General features: G+C 41.8%; 1 protein-coding gene across 1 annotated transcript in view; it reads right to left on the reverse strand.

Moving 5' to 3' along the window:
• LOC134612698 (multidrug and toxin extrusion protein 2-like) overlaps nt 1-27,536 on the reverse strand; it is an 84,921-nt gene that overhangs the window by 14,791 nt on the left and 42,594 nt on the right. Inside the window, exons 12-15 of the mRNA XM_063457126.1 lie at nt 15,664-15,739; nt 8,732-8,801; nt 8,513-8,645; nt 7,088-7,182 (exon numbers count right to left, since the gene is read on the reverse strand). Coding sequence (XP_063313196.1) covers nt 7,088-7,182; nt 8,513-8,645; nt 8,732-8,801; nt 15,664-15,739 — 374 coding nt within the window. The remainder of the gene's footprint in view (nt 1-7,087; nt 7,183-8,512; nt 8,646-8,731; nt 8,802-15,663; nt 15,740-27,536) is intronic.

Consider the following 27,536-nt stretch of genomic DNA (forward strand, 5'->3'; position numbering starts at 1 on the left):
ACGTCTCTACCAAAATTCCCTGTGTGCTCCTGCCCTGTCTCACCCCTTCATTCCACATGTGCTCCTTTCACCCCTAGCCTGCTTACCTATACAGCCTGACGTTTTTCCTCCCTCCATCTCCTCAAACAGCACTGGGGAGCCCAGGATCCTCTTCTCACCATTCATCCGGTTGTAAGTGTGCTCCGCGTGAGAGGGAAGCAGGGGGTGTGATGTCACTTCCTGTCCCGCCTCCCATCCTCACACGGAGCACTGCAGGGAGAGACAGGGGACCTGGCAGTGAGAGCAGGTATGCTGCCAGGTCTCAAACTAGTGGTCAGTCCACCCCTGCTTGTATATGGATATTATTATGTCTGTCTTTCATTGTCTGTTTATCCATCTTGGGGTCCATCATACAATTGAAATCCCCCATCCAGATGGTATGTCCCTGTTTTATCTTATTCAATCTTTCCAAAATCTTGATTTAAATTTAATTGGTGCAGCATTTGATTAATAAGTATTAACTAGTGTGTAAAGAATATTATTTATTGTGCATATCGTTATTATGTATCTCCCTTCCGTATCCTGTTCGGAATGTTTTATACACAACTCTATATGCCGTGAAAAGAGGAAAGCAACCCCACATTTCCTTTTCTCTTGTAATGAGGATGTGATAATCTTAGGGAAGTCTTTTGAATTTTGGAAAAAAAGTGTCTAGACTCTTTCAATGTGTCTCTTGTATAGCACAAATATCTATTTTGTGTTTTTTAAATAATTGGATGAGAATAGAAAGTTTGTGGGGGGAATTTAATCCCCTCACATTCAAAGAAGCAAACGTAACCATGATTTGTAACCTACACATACCTCCCCGCTCCTCTCAAATACATCAAGAGGATAAAGAACAAAAAAAACATAAAATACTAAAAACATACATTTATAGGTTCTAAAACCTATCTCAGAGATGAACTCTAACTACTGGTACTGGAAAAGTACTAACATCCCTATCATGTGTTCCCAATACACACCGATGGGAGGACTCACAAAAAAGTCGACTTACCACCCCAGTGGTAATTCCGAAAATCAGACTATGGAGCCAAAGAATAAATGATGGAAGGAATTGGTTTTGTAAACATAGTTTATGAAAGGGAGGAGGAGAGAATAGATGGAAAGGAAAGAGAAAGAGAGAGAATCACAACAGTAATTGTATAATACAATTTCTTAAAAATATATATATATAAAAAATTAGAAGCACATAGCATTAAATATTCCTTATTACAGGTACAACAAATTAACATGTCGTTATTATTAATTATTTTCCAAAATGTTATTCTCTATATACAATTCTTGGTCACAGTGTGTATTACTTTTTATCTTAATATTTGTGTATCGATTCCCTTTTGCTTCATAGTGTTCTTAAATACAATTCCTTTCTATATTGCACATTGGTTTGTTATACTTACAGTGTTTCGTGTGTTATTGTCTTAGTGTGAGGTATATCAATTTTATAAAATCTCAAAATGTCTCGAATGAAGCAACAGTAGAATGCTGGACCATGCTTGGTGGAAATAATTTTACACAGCCAGCAGACTCGATCTTAAGAAAGGGGTCCCCTGCCTTACATTAAGGGCACGTGAGTGAGCTGTATGCTCCCCCCAAAAATAAAAGCAGAATCAAATTGCCATTTTGCCTTTTTTTTTTAACATACAATATTGAACAGTGCCTATTTCTTGTTTTTTATTTCTCTCCTCTCAAACTTCGGTCCCCTTTGCTCCCTTGACGGGTAGTTAGCTATATAAAACTTTAACTCTTTTAGTAAGGTGAGAAAAGCAGTGAGAGTGAAGATATATATATATATATATATATATATATATATATATATATGATAAAATAAATGCAGACAGCTCTTGCACTCTTCACTATTTGTAAAGTACCTGGTGCTCTGGTAGCTCATGCACAGCAATAGAAAAAATATACCAGCACTCCTAGGATTTTCAAATGAAGTTTTCCTTTTATTCCAAAGTACAATATCGACGTTTCAGCTCTCCCTCAGAGCTTTCATCAGGACATATACAAAATTCTAAAACATAAACAGACTTATATAGGGAGCTAAAATCAAGGTAAGTACTCACTTTTACAGCTGATTGTCATTTCCCATTCCCGCCCGATTGCTCAGGTTGCCTGTGCATGTACTTCCGGGTATGGTCATGTGACCACCATAAGGAGTTCCGATTCGCCGAGCACATCACGTTTCCTGGGCAACCATGGGCATATTACCTCATTGGTTAATCCCCCGTGTACTGGTGCTGTCAAGGCTCAAAATACATCATTGCCACGGACTTCCTATTTACACGTCACCATGGTAACCTGATCGCAGCCGGGCTGATTTTCTGGGAAGGGAAATGTACAAAGAAACATAAACAAAGGGGGAACACACTTATTTATATGTTAATATACTAGGGCTGTGTGAAATCTATTCCTAGAATGTGCATATTAGTAAGGATTATCTACTTAACTGTGCACAGTAGTGTGTCTTATACATAAAGTGCAAATTTTAATCTGCTCATACAAATAAATGAGAAACAATCAAAGTATGTAAATATATTATAATAAATTAGTGAAAATATGCTAAATCACTTAGCAAATGTAAATATGTGAAAAAAACGTGTTTAAGAAATGTTGCATGAGTTGTTGATAAATGTGATTATATTAAATATGAGGAATTACTATGTGAAAAAATTGCAAGTGCCACAAACTATTTTACAATCCCCATATTAACAATTAAGTGTCTGATGTTACCTCTATGAATGAGTCATTATTATATTCCAAGAAATCCTGCTTTTGCGAGCCCACCTTGAATCATTATCTAAAAACATTATTAATATGGAATTCTTAGTTAGCAGTAGTAGTAGTATACAAATAAGTCTAAATCACGTCACATATTAAATCACCCCAAAAAAACTGTTAAGGAGTATTTTTCGTTCAGGCCCTTGGGTGCCAAGGTGTTCAGTTGTGTTATCCAATATATTTCGCGTTGCATCAGGAATCTGCCTCTGTCCCCTCCTCGGGCCGATATAGGTATATGTTCAATTGCCACATATCTTAGGGAAGATAGTTGATGTTGGTGTTCCAAAAAATGTCGGGCCACAGGTTTGTCCGACTTGCCATCACGATAGGCAAGCCGGATACTAGATCTGTGGCCCCTAATTCTCTCGCAGAGTGCCGTCTCTGTTTTACCTATATAGTTGAGGCCACAAGGGCATGTCAACTTATAGATAACATGATCCGTCCTGCAATGAATTCGTTGTCTGATTTTATAGATTTTACCAGTGTATGGGTGACTGAAGGTTTTGCAAGGAATGATGTGCCCACAAGTGACACATCCCAAGCACCTAACGCACCCAACATTCTTACTCTCTTTAGCTGCAGGATTATAGCAATGTTGCGGATCAGTTCGCACCAACAGATCGCGCAGGTTTTTGTTCCGTCTATAACAGAATAACGGTTTTTGACGTAACTCATCTGGGAGAGTGGGATCAACTTCAATTATATTCCAATTTCGACGTATGGATGATGTCAGTTCCTTAGATGCAGTGTTAAAATTCATAGGAAAAATGGGTCTGGTGTTAACCATTTTTTTATTAGAAGATGTTGGTGAGGACAACGTCGTTTTAGCCTTCAATACAGCCTTATCAAGGATACTCCTAGGGTACCCGCGTGCCTGGAATTTCTTATACATGTCCCCCAATTGTAGGTCACCTTGGAAGCTTTGAGAGTTGTTACGTAATACCCTTAGAAATTGTGTATAGGGCAAAGACTCTTTAAGATGCTTTGGATGAGCACTTTCAAATCGCAGCAAAGTGTTGCGATCCGTGGATTTAGTAAACAGTTTAAATTCCAACTTCTTATTGATGTTCATAATTTCCACATCCAAAAATTGGACACTCCTCTCATCAATGTTGGCGGTCAGTCTTACCGGTGTAGGTAGCTCGTTGAGGTTTTGTACAAACTGTATTGCTTCATTTTTAGAGCCTCGCCACAGAATCAAAATATCGTCGATGAATCTAAAATATTTAACAATTGAATGGCCATATTGTTGAAAGATGTGTTTCATCTCGTATTCATACATATACGCGTTAGCATACATGGGGGCCATCGCTGCCCCCATGGATGTTCCCGCTATCTGGAGGTACCATTGTGATTCAAAACGAAAATAATTGTTCTGTAAAGCAATCATAAGCAATTCCAAAGCAAACTCAATTGATGGACCTTTGTAGCTTGGAGAGCTGTAAAAGTGAGTACTTACCTTGATTTTAGCTCCCTATATAAGTCTGTTTATGTTTTAGAATTTTGTATATGTCCTGATGAAAGCTCTGAGGGAGAGCTGAAACGTCGATATTGTACTTTGGAATAAAAGGAAAACTTCATTTGAAAATCCTAGGAGTGCTGGTATATTTTTTCTATTGCTATATATATATATGTGTATATATATATATATATATATATATATATATATATATATATATATATAGGAAACGAGAAAGGAAAAAAAGGGGGGGGGGGGAACACCAATAGGAAATTAACAAATTAACAAAAGAAGTTAAGAGGTGGAAGAAGGCTTTGAAATTTGAAGGAGATAAAGCAAAGTGTCACGATCTGTTGTTCGTCCTTTCCAATAAAACAACTTTTTAAGGTTTATGCTTTCGGGTAATCTTGAATTATGCTAATATGAGATAAGAGTAAGAGGTACTCCTGATGATCCCGGCAACGGCTGCCAGGTGAAACGCGCGTCAAGTGCAGATCGGTGTGTCTCCTAGATCAGAAGGCTCCTAGACTTGACTTAAACCCTCTCGCTAAACTTCTAAGAATTTCAGCCTCCGGCTTAGGGGATACTAGAACTATTTTTCTTTGACTATCTCCTATCAGGCTTTCCTACAGACTCTGTTTATGGTGGGGTGTATAGGGGGATCCATTTATCTATTTATTAAATCAATTGTTTACTACAGCAGTTTGGGGCTTATAACATGGAGGGAACATGTGCCGGCTAAAAAATATGTAGGGACGAGTTTGTTGATTAGCTTTCAGATTATAATAGGGACCAACCGGCACATGCACCCTCCCTGCTGCCCAAGATTCATTGATTTATATTTATATTTCCATTAGATCTCTGGATACTCAATAGACCTCCAGGAATTACACCATAAAAATTTGATTTCTCTTGCAGAACTTAAGCAAGTAGATAGTAATTTTTTTCACTCTTATCTAGTGACATCTAGTGGCTCATCGAATACATTGGTATTCATATATTGTTAGCAAGTTATTTTTGGAGAGCTTGTGTTTCTGAACGTTCTTTTCTCCCATATATGCAGCATCCACGTTAGGAGTAACCAATGTATTTTAAGTTTTATTTTCTATTTAAATATCATTATTATTACTATTAGTACTACTATTTTTTTATTTTATTTTTTAATATTATTGTGAACTATTGTCTCAGTATCCCAACACTAGGGAATTATTTTTCATTTTAGAAATAAAAGTTTCTTTTTACTTATGTTTCACCACTATCTTCTATTTAAATTTATCTAAGGGCCAAAACCCCTTCATCTTATTACCACTATAAGTCAATTAGTGACAGACAAAAAATACATTCTTTCTTTAAGATTAAGAGGGCCTCCACTGTGAGCTCCAAACCATACAGCCTCTCCAAAACTTCCCTAATTACCCCATCTACCTCCTTCATCTGCTATTTTTCCTGCTTCCAGGGTGTGTTACACTGGGATAAATCTCTTGTTGCTATAGGTCTCCAAATTTTGTTTGGATCTTTGATTTGAATTAATTAAATATGGCTTTGATATCTTCCTTGGTGGAGGAAGCCATATTGTCATTGTGATCCTGTGTTACAGCAATAAGTAACCCGGTAACGCTATTCAAAGGGTTTGGCTATGGAGCTGTCAAGTGATATATCACGCTCCAGAGTTTTATAGGTGACATCTTATATTGCGGAGGACAATTTCTACAGACTCAAATTGGTTCAAGAGCTATGCGCTAATACTGATCATTGTATTTTTATTTATTTTTTTGCTTTTCTAACTCATAAATCATGGGAGTAAAAGTATAGAAAAAGACCACGTTAGTTGTCAGAACTAAATCAATTGTGGCAATGGAAAGTATAAAAAAGACCAGGTCAGGTGTCAAAACAGGCTCAAAATTTATGTTTTCGTATGACTGAATTTGACTCCACCAATCAAAAAATTAAATAGTATAAATAGATATCGTGGCCCTGGATCACCACAATGTAAACAGTCAAATTGTTAGGTACGAGTTCTTTCCTGGGGTTCATTGGCACCCCTCCCTGCTTCTCAGAGAGCCGAAAGCTGAAGGGAAGTGGCTGCTCACTAAGAAAAGCAGAAAGAGTATAGGACGGGTTATACAACTCTATTATCAATCACAGTGGTGTGAGTACTTTACAAATAACCCTTCGAACTCTACATGCCACACTCAGCATGAAGATGTTCTCCATAGCCTTTGAATGGCTGGGATTATTAGTATGTAAATCTTATTTATTTTTATCATTCAGAGGTTTATATCTACAACATTAGGAAGAAACCCTAAGATTAGAAGTAGGTGTTTGCATATCTAATGTTACAGTTTCCCTTTTGCTTGGACACAACTGTATGCACTCACTATACCCACAGATTCAAACACAATACATCACAAGAATAACTATGTGCCTATATGCATACACTTTGTAGTCATCTTATAGGAATATATATTTTTTTTAGATATTTTTATGCTTGCAATGTCCAGTCGATAAATTAATTAAGCCCACTTTATCTTAATGTTTGGGGGAGAATGACTGCATTGGAGTAATGTACCTACAGACATCTGCCATGTAACTTATGCCCTAGTTATATATACTTCTTGATTTCATTTAGATTTGAAGCCATATTCCCAGATTGTCTTTTATCGGTTGTTATATTTTCCACTGTTCCTATTTTTACAATTATTTTCCTTTTAAATTCCAATAAACATCCTTTCACAAAAACAGTACAAAAGTACTAAAATATTGACCAAAGACTTATTCGAAATAATGCAAAGAAGAATTAAGAATTACCTCATCAAGTGCTTTGTCCCAATTCAAATGTAAAATAAATACTAAAAATGCGATGGCTTGCACAATGAGACCTGCAGCAAGTCCAGACCACAATCCTTGAAAAAGAAAATATATGAATAATAGAAACATGTAATGTGATGGCATTTAACCCCTTAAGGACACATGACGTGTGTGACACGTCATGATTCCCTTTTATTCCAGAAGTTTGGTCCTTAAGGGGTTAAGAACCGTTTGGCCCATCTAGTCTGCCCAATTTTCTAAATACTCTCATTAGTCTCTGGCCTTATGTTAAAGGAACACTATAGTCACCTAAATGACTTTAGCTAAATAAAGCAGTTTTAGTGTATAGATCATTCCCCTGCAATTTCACTGTCATTTAGGAGTTAAACCACTTTGTTTCTGTTTATGCAGCCCTAGCCACACCTCCCCTGGCTATGATTGACAGAGCCTGCATGAAAAAAAAACTGGTTTCACTTTCAAACAGATGTAATTTACCTTAAATAATTGTATATCAATCTCTAAATTGAACTTTAATCACATACAGGAGGCTCCTGCAGGGTCTAGCAAGCTATTAACATAGCAGGGGATAAGAAAATCTTAATTAAACAGAACTTGCAATAAAGAAAGCCTAAATAGGGCTCTCTTTACAGGAAGTGTTTATGGAAGGTTGTGCAAGTCACATGCAGGGAGGTGTGACTAGGGTTCATAAACATAGGGATTTAACTCCTAAATGGCAGAGGATTGAGCAATGAGGCTGCAGGGGCATGTTCTATACACCAAAACTGCTTCATTAAGCTAAAGTTGTTCAGGTGACTATAGTGTCCTTTTAAGCCTAGGATAGCCTTATGCCAATCAATAATAATATATTTTTCAGTAAAAAGTTCAATTTGTATAATGATTCGAGTAAGGACTTATTTATTATTTGTGTCTTGTATCTAGTAAAGAAAGGTAGGTGGCTAAATTATTTATTTGTTTAAAACATCAAGTAAAAAAAATCAAAAAAAATCACTGAAACCGAGTAAAATCTGTTAAACATTTAAATGCAGAAATAATTTTTAAGCTCCTATCTAATTATTTTTTATAGGAAAGGCTGCTTTTCAATTTAAAAAAACACACATATTTTCTGTAAGAGTGGTTCCCAAGCCAGTCCTCAAGGCACCCCTACAATCCAGGATTTAGGAATTATCCAGTTGTGTCCAAAGTGTTTTTTTTTTCTTTTCTAAACGTATGTGTTTGTTTATTTATTTATTTATTAATGGTATTTATCAAAGTGCCAACATATTCCACAGCGTTGTACAACTAGTGGAGAACGTACAATATACACATTGTCAGTCAATTCCTGAGACATTTGTACTAAACATTTTTTATTTTTCTCTTGCTAGTAATACACCGTTACGTTTATTTTGTATAAAATCTAGTTTTTACCTATTACACCAAGTTTTCCAGCAAACATTAATACGATTCCAACTGGCAAACCAATGGCATTAAATCCAACTGTGATTATAACTGCACCAAACTTTTGCTTTCCCACTCCTCGTAACACTGCAGCACCTGTGGACTACAAATCAACCACAAGCATTAAATAACCTAATATGCAACCTGTTGATAATATTAATTAAGCTAGAAGTTAAATGAGTTACTTACAGTGAGGGAATCAAATATATGGTATGGAGCAAAGATTAGCAACATTTGGGACACTAAGAGAACAATTTCTCTGAAAAAGAAAAAACACAATTTTACTCAGAAACATAGAAACATAGAATGTGACGGCAGATAAGAACCATTCGGCCCATCTGGTCTACCCAGTTTTCTAAATACTTTAATTAGTCCCTGGCCTTATCTTATAGTTAGGATAGCCTTATGTCTATCCCACGCATGCTTAAACTCCTTTACTGTGTTAACCTCTACCACTTCAGCTTGAAGGCTATTCCATGCATCCACTACCCTCTCTGTAAAGTAATACTTCTTAAAATTATTTTTAAACCTTTGCCCCTCTAATTTAAGACTATATCCTCTTGTTGTGGTAGTTTTTATTCTTTTAAATATAGTCTCCTCCTTTACTGTGTTGATTCCCTTTATGCATTTAAATGGTTCTATGATATCCCCCTGTCTCATCTTTTCTCCAAGCTATACATGTTAAGACCCTTTAACCTTTCCTTGTAAGTTTTATCCTGCAATCCATGAACCAGTTTAGTAGCCCTTCTCTGAACTCTCTCTAAGGTATCAATATCCTTCTGGAGATACGGTCCCCGGTACTGCGTACAATACTCCAAGTGAGGTCTCACCAGTGTTCTGTACAATGGCATGAGCACTTCCCTCTTTCTACTGCTAATACCTCTCTCTATACAACCAAGTATTTTTCTAGCATTTCCTGTTGCGTATTACATTGTCTGCCTACCTTTAAGTCATCTGAAATAATTACCCCATGACCCACAACTCTGACCATTTTTCTAGTTTACCTAAATCATTTGCCATTTGGTGTATCCCTCCTGGAACATCAACCCTGTTACATATCTTAGTATCATCAGCAAAAAGACACACCTTACCATCAAGACCTTCTGCAATATCACTAATAAAAATAAAAAAGAGAATGGGTCCAAATACAGATCCCTGAGGTACCCCACTGGTGACAAGACCATGTGTGAGGAACTGACTCTGCTGGGTTTCGAACCCTGGTTTACATGCTTACCACTACACCAGCCTGCCTTTTGCAAATGTACCTGAGATCTGGTAACCTTGACTCTATAAGCATTGGTATCAGTGACAAGTCTCTTCAGCTGTGTCTGGTCATGTGTCTGGTTCTTGGCCTATAAAAGCCACTTCCTGTCTCTGTACCTTTGCCAGATTATTGTGGTTCCTGTACTCTCTAATCAAGCTTGTTCCTGTTTCTCCTACCTGTTGCTGATTTTGGACCGTTTTGACTTTGCTGCTTCTCCTTCCCACTGACCTCGGCTTGCCTCACTACGATTATCATCTCTCTGTTCCAGTCTCCCATCTCTGCTTAAGACCAGAAGGCCACTCAAGGCTCAGGGGCTCAACCACCTGGGTAACGAGTGGCTACCTCTGGCAGAAAACATTGCTGATCTGGCTACTGGACTCCAAAACTTTGTAACATCAATATCATTACACCATGCTTCGAATATACTCCCTTGACTACAACCCTCTGTTGCCTGTCACTTAGTCCCTGCCTTACCCATTCAACAATATTGGAATCCAAACTTAAAGATTGCAGTTTATTGATTAGCCTTCTATGTGCAACAGTGTCAACAGTCTCAAGGTAAGCAAGGTCTACGGCACCACCCTGATCTATTATTTTAGTTACCCAATCAAAAAAAAAAATCAATAAAATTAGTTTGGCATGATCTCACTGTAAATCCACATTGTCTCTGATCTTGAAATCCATGTGATTTTAGATGCTCAACAATCCTATCCTGTAACATGGTTTAACATCCATTACTTTCCCCACTACTGAAGTAAGGCTTACTGGCCTAAAGTTACCCGACTCCTCCCTACTACCTTGTGAATGGGAACAACATTCGCTAACTTCCAATCTTCTGGGGCTACTCCTGTTAACTATGATTGGTTAAATAAATCTGTTAATGGTTTTGCTAGTACACCACTAAGCTATTTTGATACATTTTGGTGTATTCCATCAGGCCCCATTGACTTGTCTTTACTTTTGACAGTTGAAATAGAACCTCTTCCTCTGTAAACTCACATGTAACAAATTGCTCATTTGTCCTTTTTCCTAACAGAGGTCCCTTTCCTTCATTTTCATCTGTAAATACTGAATAAAAATATTTTTTGAGGCAGTCAGCTAGACCTTTATCCTCTTCTACATACCTTCCTTCTTTTGTTTTTAATCTAATTAATCCTTGTTTTACTTTCCTTTTCTCATTTATGTATCTAAAAATATTTTGTCCCCCCTTTTTCTACTGACTGTGCTATTTTCTCTTCTGTGTGTGATTTGGAAGCTCTTAAAACTTGCTTAGCCTCTTTCTGCCTAATCTAGTAGCTCGTCCATCTTCCACACTCTGGTCTTATTTATATTTACTAAATGCTAACTTTTTGTTTTTTTACTTTTGTTTACAGTTATATAGAAAGATAAATGGAAAACTAATTACAATTATTTATATAGTGCCAACATATTCTGCAGCGATGTACAATAAGAAACAAGACAAGTCTTGAAACACATAATATTGTGTGCATCACTGTTTTATGTTAAGCATGTAGAATAAATGTCTTGTTTTATGAGTGCATTATTTTCAGTTTGTCATATTTATATTGTTTGATACGGTTTGTTGGTTGGATTTTTCTCCCTTTTTTTCTTTTGATTGTTTTGTATTTTGTTATGTTTTGTTGTATGTTAAAAAATAAATAAAAAAAACTATTTGACTAGACCCAAGTCTAACAAAACAAGTTTTACATACAGGAATAGTAGGGAAAGAAGGCCCTTCCAAATGAGCTTACATCTAGTGATTTAAATGTACCGGAGGATGTAAGGGGTTGGGTTGGGAAGGGAACCAGGGCCGGCGCGTCCATAAGGCCTTAGGGCACACCGGCTCTGGGGGTGCAAGATTCCAGTGACCGGCAGGAGGGAAGCGCTCCCTCCTGCCAGGTCACCTCCTGGACCCCCAGCGTGCGGCAGTGTTCTAATGAGAGGCGGCGAGGGAGCTCTAACCTGTCTGCTCTGCTCCCTCGCGCGCCGTTTGCTGATTCTGCGGGAGCCGGAATATGACATCATATTCCGGCTCCCGCAGCATCAACAGACAGCCCGCGAGGGAGCAGAGCAGACAGGTTAGAGCTCCCTCGCCGCCTCTCATTAGAACACTGCCGCACGCCGCCCAGCAGCCCCACTGGACCCCAGGGACGGATCCACGCCAGCTCTCCAGGTAAGGAGGCTGGGTGGATATTATTAATAATTTGTGTGTGTTTGAAAGTGTGAGTGTGTGTGTATGTGTATGTGTTTGTCTGTGAGTGTATGTGTTTGTCTGTGAGTGTGTGTGTCTGTGTATGTGTTTGTCTGTGAGTGTGTGTGTCTGTGTATGTGTTTGTCTGTGTATGTGTTTGTCTGTGAGTGTGTGTATGTGTTTGTGAGTGTCTGTGTTTGTCTGTGAGTGTGTGTGTCTGTGTATGTGTTTGTCTGTGAGTGTCTGTGTTAGTCTGAGAGTGTGTGTGTCTGTGAGTGTGTGTGTGTGTGTGTATGTGTGTGTCTGTGTATGTGTGTGTCTGTGAGTGTGTGTGTCTGTGTATGTGTGTGTATGTGTTTGTGAGTGTCTGTGTCTGTGTTTTGTCTGTGAGTGTATGTTAGTCTGTGAGTGTGTGTGGCTGTGAGTGTGTGTGTGTCTGTGTATGTGTGTGGCTGTGAGTGTGTGTGTCTGTGTTTGTCTGTGAGTGTGTTTGTCTGTGAGTGTCTGTGTTTGTGAGTGTGTGTCTGTGTATGTGTTTGTCTGTGACTGTGTGTCTGTAAGTGTGTGTGTGTGTTTGCATTTGTGAGTGTGTGTCTGTGAATGATTGTATGAATGTGTGTGTCTGTCAGTGTATGAGTGTGTTTTGTCAGTGTGAGTGTGTCTATCAGTGTGTGTTTGTGAGTGTCTGTCAAATCAGTGAGAGTATGTTTGTGATTGAGTGTGTGTCTGTCAATGAATGAGTGTGTGTCAGATCAGTGAGTCTGTCTGTCAGTGACGTCTGTGTGTTTGTCATTGAGTGTGTGTGGCTGTTAGTGTGTATACACCACTGAGTGTAGCGTGGCGGAGCGGAGCGCAGTACAGGAGCTTCTGTTTCCTGTACCCGGCCAGACTGACAGGAAGTGCTCACTGAGAGAGCACTTCCTGTCAGTCCAGCCAGGTACAGAAAACTGAAGCTCCTGTAGAGGATCTGCTCCGCAACACTACAAGACATGTAGGAGGGACACCAGGAAGGGGAGAAACACCAAGGGACAGGGAAAAGAGGGGAGGGGGGAGAGGAACACTAAGGGACAGGGAAGAGGGAGGGGCTGGTTAGGAGGCACATAGGTGAAGATGTTAATTTTAGAGGGGGGGGGGCGGAAAAATGCATCTTCGCCTATGTACCCAAAAATCCTTGCACCGGCCCTGAAGGGAACACAGTAGGTGAGAGATGGCAGAGGAAGAGGAATAAGGAGAAAACATATAGGAATTTTTACGAAATTATCATTAATCTTATTGTCATCATGTTTAGAAAGGAAACGCCACTCAGGGGTCATTGTACTTTATAATCAGTGGAGATTGGTGACATTTTAAGATGGTAAGGCACTAGACTACACCAACGGAAATTAACTCCACCCTCTAAGTCAGGGGTTCCAAACCCAGTCTTCATGCACCCCCCACCAGTCCAGGATTTAGGGATAACCCTGCTGTGTCTAAAGTGTTTTTTTTCCTAAACCACTGCTCTAAGCGGATATATGACATATGGGTTTATTAGCTAAACTACAAATTGTACCAAATTTAAAGGTTAATGACAAAAATCAATTATGTTTGCTTACATTTTGCAGTATGGAATTTAGTCCATGGCAGTTTGGAGTTAAGTGAATAGCAGATTAATTACTAATACTAAGTAATTTTTACTTCGTATTAGTAAAGTTGACTGAATGACCAATGTTGGTCTTCTCTAGATGGACATGCTATTGTCCATCTCTGCAAATAATGGCATGTCCATCTCCCTCTACCCTTCTGGGTGGCCAGGGTTCAATATCTTAAGCACCTCTCCATAAAAAACTAAATAAATAAAAAAAAAAAAAAAATCAATGTTACTACCTACCTTCCAACACCCTAATTATAGTGAGGGGGCGAAAAATGAATCCGTTTTTTTTTTCTTCTAATTCTTCCGTTCATTAGCCACCAAAAAAGGCCAATAAAAATATATAACTTACAATGCAACCAATGAAAAAAAAAAAAAAAAAGATTTGCAAAAAAATTATAAAGAATAAGTTCAGGACATTTTTAAAAACATGACATAATAAAACAATTCCATCTTCACCTATGGAGGGTTCTCTAAAAGCAGGGAAAGCCTTTAAAAAAGGCATTCCCAGCCATTGCAAAGTTTGGAAAAATTTTCCATTCAATGTGACACGAATAAAAGCGCTCTGATTGGTTGGCAAGCTAGTAAGCCAACCAGTCAGATTTAGATGGACCTTTTTCTAGTGGGTGTACAGCAATGCCTGCCCAGTTGCTTGCTTTAACCAGTTTGTAGCCGTGGCTCACTTGCTGCATGGCAGATGGGGCATAGGAAGGTTTAAAATCTCCACTACTGTAATTTGGGGGGCTTATTGACCCCAATAGGCTTTTTTTTTTATATTTACTTTTTTTTTTAATGTGGTGCCTGGCTATCAAACGGTGGCCAAGTGCCACATAATTAATCCCTGTACCACTTAGTGTTTCTAACTATATGAACACTGGCCAGTAGCGCTGCCAGCAAACAATTTGCCAGCAAACAATTTTCATTGTGAATGTTGCTGTATGCAGCCAGGTGGTTTTGCCCCATTCAATATGAGGAGGTGCATACTTTAGTGAATTCCCCATATGTCAGTAAGGCAGTAAGGAGGCATGTCAGATGGGGTGAGGCCCGTGGTAGGCACTCTATCATTGCTCAGTTATATGCTGTCTTCAGTGAACACTAGGCTACCACCTGTTTATTTACCTCGATACCCAGCTCTTGGCTTGTTTTATAGCTCTAGAACCTTTCTGCCTGGATTTCAAACCTTCTGACTGTCTTGACCTTGCTTTTGCCTGGCCCTTTCTAGATTGTTTGCCTTGGACATTATTACATTTTCAATCACTAAAAACGTTAAAACTTCAACTTGTGTATCATCTCTATGTGATACCTATTTTAAATAGATCTTAAATATATTAAAGATTCTTCAGTAACTGTCATCACAATCCTGTTTAGTCATTGGAAAGCCAGTAAAGCCAGTAATATTGTTTTAAAGAAGGAAAAACAACATTTCCTTTTCCTCTCTCTATGCTGGGTACTGACTCTCTCTTTATCTCTAAGAACTTATTTGGGGTAAGTATAAAGCCTCAAGAATCAGGGCATCTCCCTGGCCCAGTTTAATTACCCTTCAGTCTGCCCCAAAGGATGCGAAGGATGATGTGCATGCCTTTTTTGAAAGTGACAAAGTGTCATTGTCTGCAGCTATAACTGACAGGGTCATACCTGTTATTTCCATGGAGTAAATCTTTTTTAGCATTTTTTTTTTCTATAATCCCAATTGCGCTCGGATGCTGCCACGAGCGATAGTAAATATCACGGATCTTCAAACTTGACTTCCAAGTGTAACTGAATACAGCAGCAGTATGGCCATATACACTGTTTAGATAATGACCTGCTTATGTCTATTTTTTATGTATTTCTATTTCTTTTTTTTTTTTACTTAGAATGTTAGTTTACACATCTCGGGGGATATCCTTGTAATTTCAAAATACAGAAAGTTATTTACAGATATATGCTATATGGCGGTAATGTGCTGCAAGGTTTTTACTTTATTTTATCACTATTTTAAGACAATATTTTGCTTTGTCATGCAAACAACTCAACTTTATAAAAAAACATTCACTTACTTGTCTGATGTAAATATGTAGGTAACATAATCTCTTGATGCAGCAACAATAACTCCAACCATGAAGGAAACAAATACTAAATGACATGAAAGATGGAAACAACTTGGTGAAATAATATTTTTTAAACGTTTTCCAAATTTGTTAACATATATACCAAACAGGTACAGTAGAGAAGTAGATAGAATGGGTTATGTTAAACAGTAACTAGCATAAATGTAACAGAGTTGCATCTGGAGTCCAATCCCGAGAGGAACACTGTACTATTTTTTTTTAAATTGAAGTATAAATAAATAAGGGCCGTTTCTGCACTTTACAATTGCATTCATCCCAACTACTGATTTTAAACTTCTGTACTACCATCTCAGGATGGTTCCTGAATCTGGGAACACTAATAAACAGCCACTAAACTGCATAGTTCAGGTGCATCAGTAGACATGCTCGCAATGTGCCATTAAAGTCAATGATCAGAGTCTTTCAAAAGTGCTATGAGCATTTGCAACCCTGAATAAGGTTGACCAGAAAGTCTGTTAGCCTGATGTGACCATTTTTCAGGCAGCCAGACCTGGCTATTTAGGCATCCCATGTGACACAAATCAGACCTCTGCAAAAAAATATAAGATGATATTCACCATATATGAAGTGATATGTTTCATGTGATGTATACAACCAGGACAGCAATCCAGAAATTTGAGAACAAAAGCAAAAAAGATCTGGTACACACATTCCCAGAACAGTAATTTTATTAGAAACCCTGCAGGAACATTTCAACCACTATAAAGGCTTTTATCACATTTTTGACTGAGAATTTATGGGTGTGAAAATAAGATTAAATAAGAAAAATAAGAACATAAGATTAATTCATTCGTCATCACATCTACCTCAGTCACTAAGCAGGGAAGAAAAATTGCAGAACTACAGGGGAATGTTTGGCGAGTAGCATGGCTGTGGATGGCAAAGAAGACAAATACTGTTGTGAAATGAAAACATAACTCATCCACTAATAAGAGCCATCAACAACTGAATAGAAATTAATAAAAAAAAGTTTTCTAGATATAGCAGGTACTGGCCATCCACCGTATGGATATTTGATACCCATCTATTAATTTGTCTTGGACTGCTTTGCATGATCCTGCTATGTCCCAATGAGGTGTCTACCTCTTGGTCTAGTGCAACATTACAATCACTTCGAATGAATGAATGAATGCATGATGATTTGTGTTTAGGTGCATGTATTGAGACCAATTTATAGATTGGTGTGAATACTGTGCCTTTAACAAATCCACATTCTCAGTTGGCCTTGTGACCTATATGTGTACTAAGAAACTTGTGCGCCCATAAAATTCTCAATTGTCATTACTGACCTCTGCTCCCTCACTTCTCTCTTTGCACCTCCAAGCTGTGACTGCCTGAGCATGTGCACATGCTATGACAAGGGGCATGCCACGATACGAGTCACATCTCTGCTGGGTAACAAGATGCCAGGGAAACGTGCACGGTTGGACTATGCCGTAAAACAGCCCGTGGGTGTGTGTTAAGACAGAGCACTCAGCCCAATTTCTTTGGCAACCCAAAACTTTTTTTTTTAATTTTACATTTTTAATTGTTTTACATTTTTCAGGGATACATAATAAAAGAAAAGGGTAGTTAGTGGGATTAAAAAAGTAAATCGATGCACAATACAGTATTCGTCAATGCCGTATATCATACTAGTATCCATCAACAAGACACGCATATCATTATGATAGTCAATTATTTCTCTGAGTGGGCAACCACCACATGGGTGTTTCTTCAGGATTTGCATAGAGTTACCATACCAGTACAGAGAGTTGGGGGGGGGGGGGGGCGGAGAGTTGGGGGGGGGAGTGGGGAGATGGTGAACCTATATAAAACATGTATAAATGCTATATACACCTCAATAGCCAATGTCCCTATTCTGGCTTACAAGCCTGGACCTCGGCTTTAGCATTTGATGGCATGATGTGTTTGTTTTCTCAATAACCCTGGGCGTTTGCTAGTGTAAGCCAATATTTTTCCTAGATTTGTCCTGACAACTCTGTAACCTTACTTTTCCTGATATGCTGGTTTGCCAAAACTTTCATAATCCCAGTTTGTTTGTATTTGTCGCATTAACACGTGTTTGGAGGGAGCTGCTAATGTTTTCCATGCCCTGGCTATGAGGGTGTTAGCGGCTATCAATGTGTGGAACAAAAGCTTTGTGTCAATCTTTGAGATGTTCTCTGGCCAGACAAACAGAAGACATAGTTCAGAAGTTAAAGGGAAACTCCAGTGCCAGGAAAACAATCTGTTTTCCTGGCACTGGAGGGTCCCTCTCCCTCCCACCGACCAATATCCAGTTACTGAAGGGGTGAAAACCCCTTCAGTCACTTACCTGAGGCAGCGGCGATGTCCCTCATCGCTGCCTCCTCCTCCGCGCCGCTCCTCCCTGTGATTCCGTTAGCGCTCCCCATAGGCAAGCATTGAAAACGAATTTCAATGCTTTCCTATGGGGATTTGAGCGACGCTGGAGGTCCTCACACAGCGTGAGGACGTCCAGCGACGCTCTAGCAAGGAATATCCTTGCTACAAATCAGGAAGTGACCTCTAGTGGCTGTCTAGTAGACAGCCACTAGAGGTGGAGTTAACCCTGCAAGGTAATTATTGCAGTTTATAAAAAACTGCAATACTTACACTTGCAGGGTTAGGAGTAGTGGGAGTTGGCACCCAGACCACTTCAATGAGCAGAAGTGGTCTGGGCGCCTGGAGTGTCCCTTTAATGTCGGGGGTGTGGGTAGTATGTGGGTGAGTATTTCTCCGACCATTGTCCAATATGGGTGGATGATTTTGCACGTCCACCATATGTGGTACATCGAACCTGTGTCAGATTTGCATCTCCGACATATCTTGGATGTGCCAGGGTAGATATGTGCTAGCCTCGTTTGTACCAGGTACCACCTATATTGTATTTTCCTTATCAGTTCCAGGTGTGTGGTGCATGCTGTGTTGCCTCTGTGCACTGCGAATGCCCTGCTTCACTGATTTGTAGAGAAAGCGGAGCAGATATCCTCCTGCCAAGCTTGCATGTATTTTTCATATTTCACTGTTTTATTCCCAATCAGTAGTGCGTATATAATCGAAAGGGTTTTCTTTTGTGGGGTCCCATTAGACAGAGTGAGTCATATTTGGATGTGTGGGTGTCGTGAGCCGGTGCGTCATTGGCTGCAGGAGGGACTTGAGCTGCAAAGATAGCCCTTTGGGGGAGGTTAAATTGTGATTGTAGTTCTGGGAACGGTTTCAAGGTTGTCTCATTGTATAGATGGTTTCCCACTGTCGTCCATGTAGAGTAGTTAAAGTTCGGATTCCTCACATATATGCTATACGATGTCGTGGCCTGCGATACTTTTTTTTTTTTTTTTGACATTCTTTATTTGTAGTTTTTCAGTATACAAGTATATTGGTAAAGTGAACATCCTTAATATAGTGGATAATACAGTAGTACAAAAGCACACTGTGTGCTGGCACTCAATTACGCAAGGTGCAGGTATTCGAGGCTTAACCCCACAACAACCTCCTAATCATAATCATAAACAAATATGAATACCGCACTCAAAAAGACCTTTGGGCAATAAAGCTTATTGCTAATCACGCTTTTAATTCAAAATATTTATTGTGTAAGTTTTAAATAAATTCATAAAGGTAATAGTATATCCTCATAGTGACACTCATTTCAAACTATTTACATATATACACACACACAGGACCCTCCTTCGTCTGTAATAAAGTTCATAGTATATACACGTCAATGTACAATAGGTAATGATCCAAAAAAACTAAGAAAAAATATAAGAAAAAATTATGAAAATGATGAATAATAAAAAAGGAGAAACAAAATGAAAAAATGAAAAAATAGAAAAAATCTAAAAAGTAGAAAAAAATAGAAAAAAGTAGTGATGAAACGAAAAATTGATGAAACAATCAAAATAGAGAAAAAAATAGAAAAAAATAGAAAAAATAATGCAGTCCTAACAAGATAGTAGTCCAGAATATAGTGCACTATATATATCACTTTATAATGGATGGATCTCACCAATGTGTCAGTAACTGTATGGTGTCCGTGGTAGGAGGATGCTGTAGATTGCAGATAGTAATGTCCTGAAAGGGGATGAAAAAAAGGTGTTGAAAGTTTCCTGTTCGATGCACAGTAATCACTCCGGCATCAGTGGTCAGCCAGTCAGGTCACTAGGTACTCCTTTGAATGTACTGCTGTGTGATCCGGTCAGATAGGCAGGTCACTGGGTAATCTTTGAATGGGCGGGTAATCCTGTGGATGGGTTTGAATGGGCTGCGCGCTCGGGACGTACGTGTCCCTTCGATGGCCCCTGTTCTCTCCGACATTACTATCTGCAATCTACAGCATCCTCCTACCACGGACACCATACAGTTACTGACACATTGGTGAGATCCATCCATTATAAAGTGATATATATAGTGCACTATATTCTGGACTACTATCTTGTTAGGACTGCATTATTTTTTCTATTTTTTTCTATTTTTTTCTCTATTTTGATTGTTTCATCAATTTTTCGTTTCATCACTACTTTTTTCTATTTTTTTCTACTTTTTAGATTTTTTCTATTTTTTCATTTTTTCATTTTGTTTCTCCTTTTTTATTATTCATCATTTTCATAATTTTTTCTTATATTTTTTCTTAGTTTTTTTGGATCATTACCTATTGTACATTGACGTGTATATACTATGAACTTTATTACAGACGAAGGAGGGTCCTGTGTGTGTGTATATATGTAAATAGTTTGAAATGAGTGTCACTATGAGGATATACTATTACCTTTATGAATTTATTTAAAACTTACACAATAAATATTTTGAATTAAAAGCGTGATTAGCAATAAGCTTTATTGCCCAAAGGTCTTTTTGAGTGCGGTATTCATATTTGTTTATGATAATACAGTAGTACTTCACTCCAGTCTCCAGTCAGGCGTACATATTCATGACATTAGTTAATAACAATCATATACAGGGACATTGGTTCAGTTAAGGTTAACAGTTACCGCAGTGAGATACACACGTATGACAGTAAAAAAGTATCGTGACTTGGTTAGGCTCACATAGGAATCTCCCAGCCCAAGGGCCAGTGGCCTGGTTCTTAGGCGGTTATACAGTATCCTGACTGTTACTGTTTAGTTAAATTAGGCAACGTTTCGCATTGTAAGAGTTTCATTACCCAACAGCCCGATTAAACATCACAACACGCTATGTGTGGGTGTTTGTTAAAACTCTAGGCGGTGACAATAACAGGTACTTCGGTAAGCAGGTGGGTTTTGTCTAATTTGGCGTTTCCCCGTACTCGAAAGTTTAGTTTGCGGGCGGAGAACGCGGGGAGTGTCATACCTGGGTGGGTGTTATTGTGTCCTCCAACCCGCGTGGGCGCATTTTCTACTGATCTCAACTTTCATGTGGTGTATTAAATTACCTCAATGTCTGCTTCCTTTGTCGGGCGTATTTCGTGTTATGGCTGTTCACGATTGTTCTCCTGCTATACTGTCTTAGCGGTCGCTAGCGTTAGGTGTTTTATTACTAATCCTCCTTCTATCCCCTTCCGTGTCTTTAAGTGCTAAGGGCGATGGCAGTGAGAGTGTGGTTGATTATTCGAATTTATGAGAGAAGTTAGGGTCAAGGGTTAGGTGGGTTGTCGTTGCGGTCTACGTTCGTGTTTTCTTCTACCTAATCTCAATCAGTTTTAAGTCAGGTGGTTACAAGTTCCCGTCCTGTTCCGTGAGGGGTCTGTCGGGGTGGCATGAATGGTGTAGGTCCGTGTATATTTGCTAGCAGGTGTCTGGGTTATGGTGGGGAGGAGCGTGTTTGGTGGTGTGTAGCATTGTCATGTAGCGAATGCGAGTGTGTATCTGACATTTGCCTATGTCTCATTGTTCTGCCAGTGTCTGTTTTCCTATCATGGTGTGGGTGCTAGTAGCCTTTGCCAGTCTCTGATAGTTGTGATCGAACCGGGGCAGCCCCTCTGCCAGGGGTCCCCGCTTGCGCCAGTGCGTGGTCGTGTTAACCAAGGGTGTCCTATATATCCCGTCTAACCTCGCCAGTCGTTGAAGTCGCCTTGTGATGTCTACATAGTGTCCGTTTCTCTTTTAACCTGTCGAGCACCTGGCCGGAGTCATGGTCCGTCTGACGTCAAACCGTCCTGAGTAGGGAAAAAGGAATAAGGGGAAGCGTGGGGGAGTCCTGTCGCAGGAGAGGTCAGTCGGGTGTAATAGAGTCAGTGGGTGCAAGTCAGCCCGTCGTGTTTTCCCGTGCGGCGGCACTGGTGTCCCCGTCCCCTTCCGTGTTGGCCTCCGCTGCTCTCCTAGAAATATAATCCATCCACGGGAACCACGTCCGGGCGCAATTGTCCGAGCGGCCCTGTAGGGATGCCGTCATCATCTCCATATCATATATAGATTCCACTCTGGCTATCCATTGTTGGTACGTGGGCACTGCCGGGCTCTTCCACATCGTTGGTATAAGCGTTTTCGCCGCCGTCAGCAGGTGTATAACTAGACCTTTCTTGTATATTTTTGTCGGCGTGGTCGTGTGATTTAGCAGCATAGGTAACGGTTGAAAGGGGACCTACGTTCCCGTGATATCTTTGATTGTCCTTTGCACCATTCGCCAGTATGGTATGATGTGCGTGCACTTCCACCATATGTGTATCCCTGTCCCTTCCTCTGTGCCACATCTCCAACATACACCTGAGATCGAATCATGTACATGGCGAAGAACGTCTGGTGTTCTGTACCAATGTGTCAAGATTTTGTAGTTACATTCTTGGTATTTGGTGCAGATAGTCCCTTTGTGCGTCAGTTGGAAAATTTTTCCCCAGTCTTCCTCCGTAAGTTCTACCTCTGCATCTCTTTCCCATTTTTCCGTGAATCCTAGGGGTGTTTTGCCACCGTTGTTTTGGAGCAATGTGTATAAGGTCGAGACTCCATGTGAAAGGTGGTGCCTTGCCGCACAAAGTTTCTCCAGGTGGAACAGTGGGCGATGTAGGTGGTTTTTGCCCGCCACTGAAGTGACATAGTGTTTAACCTGGTGGTATCGGAATTCATCCAGTCCGCTAGGTCTACGGTCATTTAGCAATTCCGCTATCGGTTTCAGAGTCGGTCCAACATACCACTGGTTAATATATACCCAGTCTTGTGCACCTAGGTTCCGCAGGTCAGACGGGTTAAGCCCCCCTGCCAGTTTCGGGTTGTTGGTGATGGGCGTGAGCGGGTTGGGGGATGTCATGAGGTTTTTGTTATAGCGCACACCGCACCAGACCCGCAGCGTAGCATCTATCATTGGGTTACCTGTGCGCAGTTCCCCAAGCGACGCGTCACCAAGCCATAACTGTGCAGGGATCTTGCCTCGGGCCTGTTGTATTTCAATGTGAACCCATTGCTTTGTGCACGGGCTGGCATGCCAGTCGACCAATCTATGGAGGTGGGTAGCCTGGTAGTACATAACGATGGATAGCAGTCCCGCTCCCCCCTCAGTCTTTGGGCGTTCCAGTGTGGACCTTTTCACACGTGAAGGTTTGTGGTTCCAGACAAACTGCCGTATGGTGGTCGACACCGATTGAAAAAAGCTCCTTGGGATTGCTGTTGGCAATGTCTGGAAGAGGTACAAAATGCGAGGCAAGACATTCATTTTTACGGCATTTATCCTCCCAAACCACGAGACATAGAGGGCCGTCCACCTTTTGATGTCTTGCTGTATGGTTGCTAAGAGGGGCGCGAAGTTAAGTTGGTATATGTCCTTTGTGTCCTCTGGCAGCCAGATGCCGAGGTAGCGCAGTTTGGTGGTGCATATTTTGAATGGGAATTGCGTTTGGAGGTGATGTCTGAGCGCCTGGTCCCTGGTGAGAGGCATAGCCTCAGATTTGTCCAGGTTGAGCTTCAGATTGGATATTTCACCGTAAATACGAAACGCTTCCAGGAGATTCGGTGTCGAGATTCTCGGCTGTTCTAGGAAGAAGAGCATATCGTCGGCGTACGCCGCCACTCTATGCTCCTTCCCCCCTATGTGGTGTCCCGTGATCCCTCCGTGTTGCCGGACTGCTTCCAAAAAGGGTTCGAGTGTAAGGGCGAACAGTAGAGGGGACAGGGGGCATCCCTGCCTCGTGCCGTTGCCGATATCAAACGAGTCTGTCAACACTCCGTTGACCCTTATGCGTGCTGAGGGTGCGGTGTATAGCGCCGCCACCCAAGTTCGCAGGCGCGGCCCAAATCCCATGTGGTCCAGGGTAGCGGCCATATAATGCCAGTCCACTCTATCGAACGCCTTTTCGGCGTCGGTAGAGAGGAGCACCATGTCTCGTTTGCCTGCTGCCGCGTTGTGTATGATGTTAAGGGCCCGGATGGTATTGTCCCTCGCCTCTCTCCCGGGTATGAACCCTACTTGATCCGCGTGGACCAAGTCCGGGAGCGTCTGTGCCACCCTGGCAGCCATGGCCTTGGCGAAAAGTTTTACGTCCGCGTTAAGCAACGAAATCGGCCGGTAGCTGGAACAGTTGGTCGGGTCTTTACCTTCCTTCGGCAGGATCGCGATCGTTGCCCTCAGGGAGTCTTTAGGAAAGCATCCCCCTTCTTGAATGGAGTTGAGTCCCAATAGGAGTCTGGGCAAGAGGATGTCTTTAAACGTACGAAGGTAGGTAACTGGAAGACCATCGGGTCCAGGGGCTTTGTGCGGTTTGGTCGTCTTCAGTGCTCCCGCCAGTTCCTCAATTGACATGGGCTGCTCCAGGACGGCCGTTTGTTCTGGGGTCAGTTTGCGTGTGACATGTTCCTCTAAGTACGCCGTGATCCGTAACTGCTGGATTTTTTCCCCCTGCCCCTTTTTAGCCTGCGTTTGGGCATATAATGCCGCGTAGTATTCGCGGAAGGCCGATAGAATGCCCTCAGGGAGCTGTGTGATATCCCCCGTTTTTGTGTGTATCTTGTGAACGTGCCGAGATCTCCGTTTTTCTTGTAGCATCTTCGCTAGTAGTCTCCCACTTTTATTCGAGTGCTCGTAGAAATACCTTGACGATTTCCTTGCCGTGTGAATCAGGCCCTGCGATAAGATATCCCTGAGCTCTCTACGGGCCTCCGTGAGGCGGAGGTAGATGCAATCGTCCAGGGAGACCTTATGGGCCTGTTCCAGTTCGGCAATTCTATTCGTTAGATCGGCAATTTGCGCCATCCTCTGCCGTTTCCGTCTGGTGCTTGCAGTTATGAGGTGTCCCCGTATCACGCACTTATGGGCTTCCCATAGTGTCAGAGGTTGCATATCTGGGCTTTCGTTCGTCTCAAAATAATCGGTCAAAGTTTGGGTCATCGCGGTGGTGAACTCCAGGTCTTCCAACAAAGATTCATTCAGCTTCCACTGCCTCTCTCGCGGTTTAAAGAGAGGCGAGCGAGTGCGAATATGCACCGGCGCATGGTCCGAGTGGTCCACGATGTCTATGTCAGCACCGATCAGCAAGTTGAGGTACTCTTGTGCTATAAAGAAATAATCTATGCGACTATAGTGCGAGTGTACAGAGGAATAATGGGTGTAGTCTCGGCCCTCTGGGTGAAACGCCCTCCAGCAGTCCACTAGCCCCAGCCTACGTAGGGAGCGTTGTGCTGCTCTCAGACAGTGCGAGGGGATCGAGCTTTGGCCCCTAGACGTATCCCGTAATGGGTCCAGTGGCATGTTTAGATCTCCCGCCATGATCAGTAAGCCTTCCCTGAACCTCTCCAGTTTGGCCAGTGTTCGGCTAAGGAAAGAGTGTTGTTTCCTGTTTGGGCCATAGAGGCAAGCGAAGGTGTATACATGATCAGCTATAGTGCCTTTCAGGAAGAGATATCTCCCGTTCGGGTCCGCCTGAGATTGTGTACATTGGAATGGGACAGTGTGCGAGAACAGAATCGCGACTCCGGCCCTTTTGGCGTCAGAGTGGTTCGCATAGTAACCCAATGGGAAGCGCTGATTTTCCAATTTTGGTGCGTTCCCACCTTTGAGGTGGGTTTCTTGGAGGAAGGCTACTGATGTCTTGGCGTGCCATAGACGGCGGCGCAGGTGGGCCCGTTTTTCTGGGGTGTTGAGGCCCTGGACATTATTGGACCAATATTTCAACTGAGCCGGGATAAACCCCCGTGCGGCGGTCATTCCACTGGAGAAGCAAGGGGCGGGGAACGACCCACCTGCCGCCGCACCGGAAAGTTACTGGGATAAGATTTGTCAGGGAAGTGAGTTCTAGGGGGTTGGGGTGTCCAGTCAGTCCCGTGGGTGGGATTTTCGTTAGTGTGACAACGACCCTGCACCGGTTTGTCGTGGATCCTATAGGTCGGCGGTCAGTCCTACCCGGATCCCCGGTGATATTTATAAATGGGTCAGTCTCAGTGAGGTCGAGTCTGTCGTAACCAATGGAGTGTTTCGGTCTATATGTCCTTCTACTTCTACGATCAACTTTAACATGTCTAAGCGAAGAAAAAACATTTTGCTGCACAGTATCCCCCCGAATCAGATCCATATCCCAGCATACAGCCCAGTAACCTCCCTCCTATAAGCCCCCGTCCACCCATGCCCCCCCGATACCCCCCACACCACCCCCCCCTGAAACAGACTGTGGTCCATCGGGTGTCCATGGGTAATGTTCGTGTACAGGGGACCATCATTCGTAATGTGTCCGATTACCATTAGATGAGTCCATCCACTGCTTCCCCTCATACCCCCATAAAGGGCCTAACCCCCCCAACCTGGCTGGGATCCCCCCTGTCAGAAAACTGCCTCGTAGGCTACCTTGCTCCGATATTCAATTCCCCGGGTTGTCCCCCCTCCCCACCTAAGTAGTTCCCCCCCTGTATCCCAAACTAATACTAGTGTGCAGTGCATAAAGAAAGTACATACCCCTGGTAAGGCGGCGTGCGGTGGGGGCCGGTGCAAGGGGTCCCCGTGGAAGGCATCCGGGGCAAGATGTCAGTCAACTGGGACATTCGGAGTGGGTATCCAGGCCATCTGCCGGAGTCTGTTTCTGATTATTCTTCTGGAGACTCCGGGCCTCCTCTGCGTTGTGTCGGGGTAGGGCCCGCCCTGAGGTTATGCACCACTTCCAAAGGGCCCGAGGCCCTGGCTGGGGGACCCTCCAGGATCCAATTCGGAATCTGTGTTGCTGGCAGGCCCGCCGCCTGAAGAAAGCGGGGAACTTCATTCGGCCAGCGGATGATGTGCCATACATTGCCTACTCTCGCCTGGAGGCTAAAGGGGAACCCCCACTTGTACGTTATCCTCCGCTCCTGCAAAAGCCTGGTTAACGGTCGGAGCGCTCTACGGGCATCCAGGGTTATCGTGGATAGGTCTTGAGAAGCCAGTAGAAATCCGTCCATCGGGCCAGGGTTGTGTTTCGCCGGTGTCATCCCGGAGGTGTCAGCATTGTTGGGTTTCCTTGTTCTCCCCATTTTAATCGCTTTTTTGTGCTATTGTGCTGGGTTTAACAGGTTGGGGCCTAGGAGCTGTGCAGAGATGCGTCTCACTCCATCGGCAGTCAGGCCACGCCCCGGCCTGCGATACTTTGTTAGGCCATCCTATACCGTCATGGTATGTATCCCAAGTTGTCAGTAACAGCTTAGTAGGTTCTAACATATGTGGTGTCCCCGGTCTCAGTGTTTTTGGTATCCAAAATAAGTGGTGTAGTCCAGCTTTACTAGACCAGTGGTATTATATGGCCATCCACAGGGGTGTGTGATGTGTGCTGTTACCACTGTAGAGAAAATTGCAGCCTTATGGTACAGACTGACATCCGGAAAGTTCAAACCCCCCCTATTGAAATAGGTTTCTTATGTATGTGATTCGCTACACTG

The sequence above is a fragment of the Pelobates fuscus genome, chromosome 1 (genome assembly GCF_036172605.1).
Source record: "Pelobates fuscus isolate aPelFus1 chromosome 1, aPelFus1.pri, whole genome shotgun sequence".
Classification (NCBI taxonomy): domain Eukaryota; kingdom Metazoa; phylum Chordata; class Amphibia; order Anura; family Pelobatidae; genus Pelobates; species Pelobates fuscus.